At 47.4% G+C, this 11,597-nt stretch overlaps 1 protein-coding gene across 1 annotated transcript in view; it reads right to left on the bottom strand.

Moving 5' to 3' along the window:
- Positions 1–910: 910 nt before the first annotated feature.
- The window catches only part of PPP1R14B (protein phosphatase 1 regulatory inhibitor subunit 14B), a 69,750-nt gene continuing 59,063 nt past the window's right edge, over positions 911–11,597 (bottom strand). The window contains exon 4 of the mRNA XM_085625817.1: positions 911–1,381. Within this exon, the coding sequence (XP_085481943.1) occupies positions 1,313–1,381 (69 nt within the window). The 3' untranslated portion in view covers positions 911–1,312. The remainder of the gene's footprint in view (positions 1,382–11,597) is intronic.

Here is an 11,597-nt window from a genome sequence, read left to right as displayed (position 1 = left end):
GGATGTAGGCCAGGTGATCTGTATTGTTCATCATTTTCACGTATTCAAAATCAATAAAACATGCTTTACACCTAAAATGGTAAGCCATCTCCATGGGACTGAAGTCTATAACCTACAGGCATCTGTTTCAACTACATGCGCTGAACTCATTAATCTACTTATTACCAACATTTTTTAACCACTTTTACACAACCCACTGATACCCTAATGCGCAGCTGGGTTGTGAGGTTTAAAAATGTTTATTTTTCGGAATATTGCCGTCCCCCACACAGGCACACATAACAGCCCCGAAATATCGCAGTACTCCTCTTCAACGCCATCCACTTGTGTGTGCCTCAAACATCTTTTTGGTTGGGTACACTGCTGTGATTGCTGGGAAATCTCAGCCAGACACACTTAGTTTCATTATGAGAGACCCCTAGGTACACAGAAACAGCACAGTGACTAGCCATGCTGAGCATGACTTCCCATGAATATCCTATAGGTGCTACTGATGCACTTCATACCAGGTGTTATAGCGCCATATGCCATGCTCTGAAATGCCATTAGCAGTCCTGATCTATATGCAAGACTAACTCCTTTGGGTCAGTAGTACAGTCGCTGTTACGTTACCCGCCACTAAGGGTTATTGTTGCACACCAAATATTGGTTGGCCCCTTAGCGCCATGGGGGATCGTATACACCTGCATCTATCTAGCACTCACCCCAAGTGGCTCATCGCTTCTGTGCGGATCCGATCATTCCTCTAAACTTCCCCTCGGATGGCGATGGGGCTTACTTACTCAACGGAGAGGTAAAAGGTCAATGTGGTCCATTGGACCACCAAGATCATCCTGCCCAACCCCAAAAGATTCTTTATTTCTGCGAGCTTTAGTACACACTAAATGCATCCATGAACCATAGCCAGCAGCACCTCTAAAAAATGTTTTATTTCACAATTCAATCCATAGAATAAAAATAAAACGCACCCTTAACTTAGCTTAAAAAGTTCCTAAAAAACACCCCATAAAATAAAAAAAACAACATGGAGCGAAACCCTGGTTAAAAAAAACGAGGTCTAGGGGTTTCCAGACCCCCCACCTCCAGACAGGATGCCAGGCCTTCATCAAAACACTAACCCGGATGGGGATCAGTCCAATTGTCTCTTTGATTTTGGCAGGCTTTGTGAAGGAGCTGCACGCTGCTGCCCCACCACCACACAAGGTGGATCCACTGAAATGAGCACCTTCGCAGACATTATGTAGGGCGAGAGATCTTTTCCATCACGGCTGCAATCCACCCCAGGCGTGTCAGTCTTGCCCTGGTTGATCGGTCACTTCTTTTGTGGCGTGCTGAGCTTCTGCATGCCCCTGATCTTGTCCAGCAGATCTTTCACGAAGGTCTGAAACGAGAAGATAGATTTAAACCTGGAAGGGACATCTCCGAGATAAGTCCACCCCAAATCATTATTAATGTGTACATAACTAAGACTTGTTGGGGGGTGCACCCTAACCAGGTAGGAGTATCTGGACTCGCATTCAAACATTTTTGTGTGAAGGTTCGTCATTCCATCTCTCCTGAACCACACCTTCAACTAAAATGACCAGGGATGTCACAGTCCAGTATGTCATATGTAACCAATACCTTTGCTAAACATATCACACGCCTGCACCCTTCTTTATTTTGATAAGCTAAAATTACTGGTGCACTGCCATTCTATTTGTTTATCAAATGGTTTGCATTCAATGTTGCATTTTATCCACCATCCTGAATGTATTTAAATAAAGGGAAGTGAGTGTTGCTTTACTACGATTTGTCTCGGATGACATAAGGTGCTTTCAGAGTGGTATGGCTGTCCGATTTAGAGATGCAGCTTTGCTCCGACGGAGGGCAACAGAGCGGGGCTTCAACTAGCCCTACTTTAAGGGATTCCACAAACATGGGAAAATAGCAGGGCTTGGACCTAAAGCATAGCTGAGACTTTTGGGCTAGACAGTCTATTACTTTTAAAGACTTTTATTCTATGTTTTTATACTCTTAACTCTAAAGTTCCTCTTTTTATCACATTGTGATTACCTTACTGTATGGTTTGAATTAATTTTACAATGAACTGATTGTAGTGGCTTAACAAAAGTCGCCGCCCGCGTGGTGTGGGGGGGGTGGGGGTGGGAGGGTGTCGGGGGTCTGAGCTCTGGGGGGGGGGGGGGGGGGGGGACGGCCTCCGGCACCGACAGGCCCCTGTCCTGAGGGCTTCGGACTAGGTCTGGAGCAACAGGAGGGGGGGGGGGCTGAGCTCTTGGGGGGGGGGGGGGGGGGGCCTGCGGCACTGGCAGGCCTCTGGCCTGGGAGCTTCGGACTGGGTCCAGAGCGACGGGGGCAGGGCCTGCAAATACTTTGCAGGGAAGTTTTGTTAAGTCACTGACTAATTGATCCTTATGTTTCGTCTCAAACCTTAGTCTAACCACTCCAATAGCGTGAAAGGTCTATGTACTGTTTGCCAATAAAAGCTCAGTGTGTCCATTGCACATTAGGGGTCCTATTACAGAGAGTGCCCTGGGGGTGCAACGGGCATTTGCGCCTGCTTCGTGCACCCCCGGGGCACTTTGGTATTACAGAAGGGTCCGCAAAGCGGCCCCTTCTGTAATACCAATAGTACTGTCGCACAAAGAGCACCAGCGCTATCTGGAGGGGGAGCTCTGTTATTTGTCTGGGGGCATGCCACATGCAAATGAGGAAATCCCTTTGCCAATGCACCCGTGCCCTATTACAGACACAGGCGCAGAGGCATAGAAGCTGTCAGGAGGAGCGCTGACGGTGCCTAAGAGGTGGCACACTGTCAGTGCGCTGCCTGAGAGCAGCCCTCTGCAAGCGGTCCTAAGGATCCCCCCAGACATCCCCTTGCGTGTGGGTGCAGTCACTGACTGCACCCACCTGCAAGGGGTTCTCTATTCCCCTTTCAAAGTAAAGGCGGGTGCCGCCTGCACTGTGAAAACACGGGGCGGCTCCAAAGCAGCCGGTCCGTTTTTCACTTAAATGCGCTGCCCTGGGGGCAGCGCGAGTTCGCAGCTGCCCTGGGGGCAGCGCATTCACCATAAGGGGTTTATTTTCCTGGATTGCACTGGGCGCATCTTTAGAAAGTTGCGCCCAGCGCAAACCAGGAAAATGCGCCCACTTGTAATATGGCCCCTGATGTATCCTTTAAGATTAAACACTGACATAAAACAGGGAAATTCAATATAATCCAAAACTGCATTAATGGCAGGACTAAATGTTGACATCAGTGGCGCTGGAAATAGGGGTGCAGGGGATGCTACAGCACCCCTTAAAACGTTAAAGAGTTTAGCTACGAAAGGCACAACTAAGGGATTTTGCAAAGGTTTCTCATCGGGCTCTATTTTTGTGTTTCTACCAAATATTACCTCTGGTTTTCTTGAGGAGACATCTGCCGCGCGTCACTCTAAAAATCGTCCCAGCATCACGGGTAGAAACACTGGCCAAGTTTAGTAAGAGATGCTACAGAGATTTACAACACGTGAAACTCGTGCCTGGACTACAAGATTAGATTACCGCACACACCACGATTAACAACACAAATTAAAAAGACATTTTGCTGCCCGCGTTTTGTGCGTCCTGCGCACCACGTGGAACTACCCACCATCTGTACAAGTGTAAGAGAGTGGCTGCAGTGTCCAGGCGTCCCGGATGTGCCGGGACAGTAGCGGGTTTTCGCCAGCTGTCCCAGCAGATTTAAGGAAGTTCAGTTCATGTCCCGGTGTTTGTAAAGAGGGTCGAGTGAAAACGGTGGGAGGCATCTTTTAATATTTGCAAAGCAGGGATGGTAGGCAGCTGTTACAAGAAAGCCATTTAATTAACAGGCATGCTACTTAGGGTGACCAACTAGACTGGGTGCAAATTCAGGACGGTAAGTTTAAAAATTCAGGAGAAGGTCAAAATTCAGGACAAAACTTAGTGAAAAAAGATACGTTTTACAGGCACATCGGAGGAAGTTGCGCGATAGTATAAAAGTAAGTAGACAACCACTAGAGTACAAGTCAAAATAAGTTTATATTAGGTTGGGACAATCGTGCACTTCACGTTTATTTGGTGTGCGTGCAGCTCTTTTTTGGTATTTCATTTGATAATTTACATTCTGTCAACCAGTAATTCTTTCATGCATCATTCAGTCTTTCGCCATTCATTGTCCTTCCAGCTGTGTGTCCATCCATATCTAAACCTTTTCAATCATTTGCAAACCTATCCATCATCCATCCATCCATCCATCATTTCACTCATCCATCCCTTCATCCACACTTTCACTCATCCATCCTCCCAATCCATCCTCTCACTCATCCATTCAACCATTCAACCATTTACCCTTTCACCCAAGCCATCCTTTCACTCACCCATCTACTCTTCCACCCATCCATCCATCCACGCATCCATCCAACCATTTCACCAATCTAGTCATCCTTTCACTCATCCATCTTTACATTCTTTTCACTCATCCATGCACCCATTCGCCCATCCATTCTGTCAATCATCCATCCATGCTTTCACTTATCCATCCTCCCTTTCTCTCTCCATTCCCCTTTCACTTAGCCACATATATGTCTATGACTCATTACATCGCATATTAATACAACGCGTACCATTACAACGCGGGTATTACTACGCAATATCAATGACAACGACATACCATTACATCGCAAACTTTTACCATGACTATACCTTTACCACGCATGCCATTCCAACACAAAGGCATGCGTGGTAAAGGTATACTCATGGTAAAAGTTTCAAAGGTAAGTGACTCTAACCTACCCTACCCCAAACCCTAATTTAGTACCCCTGCACGACCCTCCCCCGACCCCCTCCTCTCCCTACAATAACACTACACTACCCTGCACGACCCCCCCGACACTACCCTAAACCACTACCCTACACAAACACCACAACACTACCCCCTGCACAACCCTCCGCCTACCCCCAGTCCGGTCCCTACACTCAAACACTACCCTGCACGACCCCCGACACTACCCTAAACCCTAAAACACTACCCTACACTACACAAACACCACAACACTACCCTAAACCGCTACCCCCTGCATGACCCTACCCTACCCCCAGTCCGGTCAATACACTCAAACACTACCCTGCACAACCCCCCCCCCCGACACTAAACCCTAAGACACTAACCTACACTACACAAACACCACAACACTACCCTAAACCCCTACCCCCAGCACAACCCTCCCTCTACCCCCAGACCGATCCCTACAATTAAAGACTACCCTGCATGACCCCCGACACTACCCTAAACCCTAAAACACTACCCACACTACACAAACACCACACTACCCTAAACCACTACCCTCAGCACGACACTCCCCCGCCCCCAGTCCGCTCCCTACACTGAAACACTACACCCAGCACGACCCTCCCCCTACCTACACTACACAAACACCACAACACTATCCTAAACCCTAAAACACACCCAGCACAACCCTCCCCCCGTCCCCAGTCCGCTCCCTACACGGAAACACCACACCCAGCACGACCCTCCCCATACCCCCAATCCCCCTTACCTCTCTCTCCTCCTGGTTCCGCTCTCCTGGTTCCAGCGTTGTCTGAGGGGCAGTGCACGTCACAACATCGTTGTGAGGAAACGGAAGATCCTCTTAACGATGTTGATAGCCATTTCATCGCATGCGTTGTAAAAGCGCATGTGATGTAATGGTATGCGTAGTAATGGTACGTGTTGTTACATCTCATGCATTTTAACGCATGCGATGTAATGACGTGGTGAAACAGCAGTGTTATAATGGCTGTTCACCCTTAGCCACCCATCTTTCCAGTCACACTTTACCCATTCACCCACCCACACACCCATCCAGTTGCAGACAGAAGAGGCCCATCAAGAACTTCACACTCGCTGTAGTTTCTAAAGCGTGGGGTGGGGGAGGGTTCACTATGCACCTGCACGTAGGCAATCTGAAAACTTGGAAGTCATGAGTCATGCATGATGCACAGTGCCAGGGTGAGGTGACTGCGGTGTTGTTTCCAGGGCTTTACGTGGGATGAAAAATCTAGGGGTCTCTCCAAGGGGTGTGTCTGATGTAATTAAGGGCTTGGCTTTAAAACACCCAAGCTAAAATTATGAGCTGAGCATGGTGTGTCGCCCGACTGGTATTTTGCTGTTTCTATCATTGCGTCCAGTATCATTAGTCCTACAACAAGCCATGACTATTGGCTTCGTCAATGGATGTTAGTTGCATAAAATAAATAAAAAAAAGCAGCAACTATGGCTTGGCTGTATATAATATTAACAATGATTCAGCTCTGAAATGATGAGACTGTGAAAGAACTAGAAGATCTTTAACTTTTTTACTTTGTACACTGTAATCGTGGTATTTCTCTTCTACATATGATTTTTGTTTGCCTTTTTGGTGTTTCTTTTCCTTCTGTTGCAATAGTGTTTTGGAAGAATGCCTGGTAAAGAAAATGGTCTCGGTCAGGGTAAATAATGAGAATCCTACAGTTGGTGTGCTGTGGTCCTCTTAAGTGCACCAGGGACCCATTTGAAACAAGAGCTAATCCCAATTCGTCCGCCAACTCCCACCTGCAGCAGATTGGGGAATTTGAGTAAGGCATGGATTGTGCACCCCACTGGTATTTATTTGCCTGCCTTATTTTTGCCAGGCAAATCCTGGCTCAAATCAGAGGGAAATGTGCGAAATCTGAGTTTCTGCACCTTGGAATCAGAAAAAACATGCACAGGTAAACAGTTATTCCTCATTCTGGGGATCAAAACGTCAACACTGAATAGAAGTGCAACATGTCACCCGACAAATGCTGTACCCCATGTCACTGGTGTTTACTAAATGCTCAGCTCACAACACCTAGATTTGTGTGAGAATCAAAATGGGGTTCCAAGTTGTGAAATTTCAAGTCAGCCTTGTACTGCTGTAGGCTATCTAGACTAGTGTTCAGTGTCACACTCCATACCACCGCCTAAGAGGAGTCTTAAGTTCAAATGTCATCCATCTAACCCTAAGAGAATGCCCTGCCCTTAACCGAGACTGGAGGAGGCCCACCGCATGCTTTTACAGCCCAGACTGGCCCATTGTCGTTCTGTATGTGGCAATCAGCCGGCATACAGAATGACAATGGGCGGCTGGGGCTGCTCTTGTGCTTCGCAAATAAATGCAAGATGGCCCTATCAGGGAGCCGAGGCCTCTCGTAGGGGAACAGCTCTGTTCCCTGCAAGGCCCAAAATTGCAGACAAAAGGCATCTGTAAAAGGGATCCTCATGGACAACCGACGTGAGGTACAATTTACGGACGGTCCATGAAATTTACGGACAGTTGGTCACCCTAATGCTACTGGCTTTAAAAATGACATTTTATTTATGTTCCTAGTGTCTCTTCTGTAATTCCCTGCTAAGAAGAACTGTCATTCTGTGCGCTCGGTTGAAGTAAAATTGTAGTCCTATTTTTGGGAGAGATCACGTTTTTTGGCTTTAAAATTCTGGCCACCCTATCACTGCCACAGATAATGGTGAGACTCGCACAGCTTGAATGTAATTGATGTAGATCAGAAAGTTTATGGGCTGTCGCGTGCTACTAAGGTGGCGCCGTCTGTTCCTTACAGCGCTGAGTACTGCAACGACTATTACAATGCGTCCCCAACTTGGGGGCGGACTCCTTGGTGCACAGCGTAAATGAGACCCTATCACTGCGGCATATGCAAGGGCCTGCAGAGCCCAGGGAGAGCCAGGAGTCCAGAGGCCCTGGAGGAAGACCAACATGGTCTCTCTATCAGAGAGGAAGGATGAGGTAAGGCTTGTGCTCGAGGGTGATTGACAGGCACTGCTGCTTCTGGATGGTGGCGTTTGCAGGAGCTTGAGTGAATGTGGAGAATGGAATTTTCCAGAGTGAGCTGTTCTCCAGCTAGAGAGCAGGTGCTGGAGGGTACTGCCCACTGGGAAGCCCTCACTCCGCCAAGCCTGTAATGGGCAATGGACAGTCCTCCTGCCTTCCAGAGAGATTAAGATGGAGTCTGGCCCGTTTCTAGAGAAAGGACACGAAGAGCGAACCAAGGGCTGGAAGGGCTTGGAAGAAGGCTTTTTGCGAATCAACAGCTGCAAGGCCTCTTGTTACCAGGGCTCAAGTCGGGGTAACACGCGGGTGGACGGCATCCCCCCCCCACTTATTTTTCCAGTGAGCCCGATAACTGGAGCAAATGGAGCCACACATTCACTCTTTGGCCTCTCTGGGGCGAGATTGGAGCTCATTCAGAACGCTGCTCACGCGCTGGTTTCTCTGATGCAATCGCATCTAAGCGGTGAGCGAGGGGAGGCAATGAGTCTGATGGTGCAAGCCACCTTTCGTGACGTCACTTCCTGTTGTGACGTCAGCGTCCCCCCCACTTCTTTTTTTAGGACTTGTGTCCTGCTTGTTGCGAACTCTTTTAATTATGCAACCACTCCATATATGTGTTGGACCCTTCTGGGATACACAATCAGATGGAGGAAATGGCCCTGCCCGAGGTGAGACTCGGGATGTTACATCATTAGTGTGTGCTCCACCATGAAGAGGCTGGAGGCCCTGGAACTCGTAATATGCTTAGCGGGACTTCACCAGTCCCTGCTCAGCATATTGCGTTGTGGCGCAGAAGCGCCACGCCAAGGAACAACTGTCCTCTGGCGCAGCCGATGGTCCACCGCCTCAACGACTGTAGGAGTCATAATACAGTGGACAGTGGACCACCACTGTTGGGCCACCACGAGTCTGGCGGATGGAAGACCGCCAGCCTCGAAATCAGGCCCTTAGTGTTTTATGAATAAATAACCTGGCTCTACGCAGGGCTCTAATTTTTTACCCTACGGTGATAAAGACTGTTAAACTCCATCTAACCTTTTTGCACATGCGTAATCCTTTCATGTGAGTGTGACTTACAAGGAGAGTTTCCTGAAGTTTTGGACAGATGAAGGAGCAAAGATTGATCCTGCAAGATGAATGCTCTTGAATCACACAGTATTTGCACAGATTGGTCATGGATACGAGCCCGTTCCTGTTCAGAAACTAGATTTCCAAAGGGTAAGTCATTAAGTAAAGAAAGTGGTAAGTGTGTAATAACTTAGTTGATTTCCCAAGTCCTTCTTTTGCTCCACTGCGGGGTATCACAGGTTGAGAGCTTCAAGAAAAGTAAACTGGATGACGGGCCATCATTCTGCCGATCGCACAATTCCACATTATGCCCTAAGTCTAAGCCACAAAATTCAGATAAACGGGGGGTTCTTTAGTGCTATTCGTTTTCAGGAACAAGCTCTTGTGTTACAGCTCTACGTTCAAAAGCGTAATCCAAGATCACAGGCTACAGACCTATCTGTACTCTGAAACCTGTTGTCACCCCGCAGCAAAATGATACATCACAAGTCAACACAGAGTGAACTTAAGCCAATATAGTGCAACCAAAGCGTAAGCCGCTGGATAAGGTAATCTGTGGTGCCAAAGTCCTATAGGTCATCTCAAACCGGCTGATTCCACCACAGTTAATGTCAGCAAGCAAAGCAGGCTGTTCTGCTGCAGCCCGGAGGCTGAAATCTGGAACAGCTATCCTGCAGAACCTATTTCCCATTTAAAACAAGCTCTAACACCACTGCCGCATATCTAACATGTCAATCATCAAGTGACTTGAACTGAGGAGTTGACATTCGGTTAGGCATATGCCCTCTGCTCTTGCAGCATCACAACACAGTCAAAGTAAAATTGGTTAAGTAAAGTGGGATGCCTGAAACGTGCTCTCACAGCACTAAAATGTGCAAGCGTACATTCCATCAGATGGTTTAGGAAGGTGCACCATAACACTGAGTGAGAGAAAGAGGGAGAGAGAATATGTAAGGAATATGCTACTTACCAGTATGCATCTGTTCTTGGCATGTAGAGCTGCAGATCTATACACTGTGCATAGATCGCCATCTGGTGTTGGGCCCGGATGTTTGCAGTTTGTTTTTCTTCTTGGACAGTCTTTGGAAGTCACGAGTTTGGTGACTCCTCCTTCGGTCCGTACTGCGCATGGGCTTCGGCTCCATCCTCAGATTTCACCAGCAGGGAAAAGATGGAGCGTAGTGATAATAGTAAAGAAACCCATGTGTGTTGTATCTAAATAAGATAGACTGGAACGGATACAGGTAGCCGGGGAGGCGGGTGGCCGTGTATAGATCTGCAGCTCTACATGCCAAGAACAGATGCATACTGGTAAGTAGCATATTCCGTTCGAGGCATATGAGCTGCAGATTATACACTGTGCATAGACTATATAGCAGTACCCAACCATAGCGGCGACCACCGGTATCCGTTGCAGTGGTTTGAAAGTGTCTTTAGTACAGCCTGGCCCACACTAGCTTGTTGCTTGGAATGCACGTCTACACAGTAATGTTTTGTGAAGGTGTGCGGTGTTGACCATGTGGCTGCTTTGCAGATGTCATCTAAGGGTATGTTCCCTAGAAAAGCCATAGAAGCCCCTATCTTTCTTGTAGAGTGGGCTTTAAGTGGAACAGATAATGTTCTTTTTGCTTTGTGATAGCAAATTTGTATGCATTTCACAATCCACCTAGCTATCCCTGATTTTGAGATGGGGTTGCCTTTATGTGGTGGAGAGAACGAGACAAACAACTGTTTAGTCTTTCTGAAGGGTTGCGTTCTTTGTATGTAGTACAGTAAAGCCCTTTTAACATCAAGTGTATGTAGAGCCCTTTCTGCAACAGATTGAGGTTGCGAGAAAAAAAACGGTAATTCCACTGATTGAGATGGAAGGGGGAAATGACCTTGGGCAGAAATTTTGGATTTGTGTGAAGTATCACCTTGCTGTGGTGTATCTGTAGAAAAGGTTCTTGTATTGTGAACGCTTGTATTTCACTAACCCTTCTAAGGGAAATGATATCTACGAGAAAAGCTGTTTTCCAAGTAAGGAACTGCAGCTCACATTTATGCATTGGTTCGAAAGGCGGCCCCATGAGCCTTGTAAGAACTACATTTAGATTCCACACAGGTGATGGTGGTGCCCTGGGCGGAATTACTCTTTTAAGGCCTTCCATGAAAGCTTTAATAGCAGGCACTCTGAAAAGCGATAAATGCTGTCTGTTTTGCAGGTAAGCAGCAATTGCTGCTAGGTGTAAACGGATGGATGAATATGCCAGGTTACACCTGTGTAGATGGAGCAGGTAGCATATGATGTGCTGTATGGATACATCCAAAGGGTTGATTGTGTTGTTACGGCAGTAAACAACAAATCTCTTCCACTTAGCGGCATAGCATGCTCGAGTGGTAGGGCGTCTGGCTTCCCTGATAATGTTTATGCAATCAGGGGGAAGGTTAAGGTATCCAAATTCTAAGATTTCAGGAGCCAGATCACAAGGTTGAGCTGAGCTGGGTCCGGGTGCCTGATTTCTCTATGGTTCTGGGTTAGGAGGCATGGGGACAGGTGCAGTTTTTGATGTGGTTCCATTGAGAGCTGTAGTAGTGTGGTGTACCACGGCTGCCTGGCCCATGTTGGAGCTACCAGAATGAGTGTGAGGGAGTGCTGTTGTAGCTTCCTTACCACTAATGGAATTAGTGGGA

This window comes from Triturus cristatus, chromosome 9 (assembly GCF_964204655.1).
Source record: "Triturus cristatus chromosome 9, aTriCri1.1, whole genome shotgun sequence".
NCBI lineage: Eukaryota > Metazoa > Chordata > Amphibia > Caudata > Salamandridae > Triturus > Triturus cristatus.
This window is presented reverse-complemented; position numbering and strand designations above follow the sequence as displayed.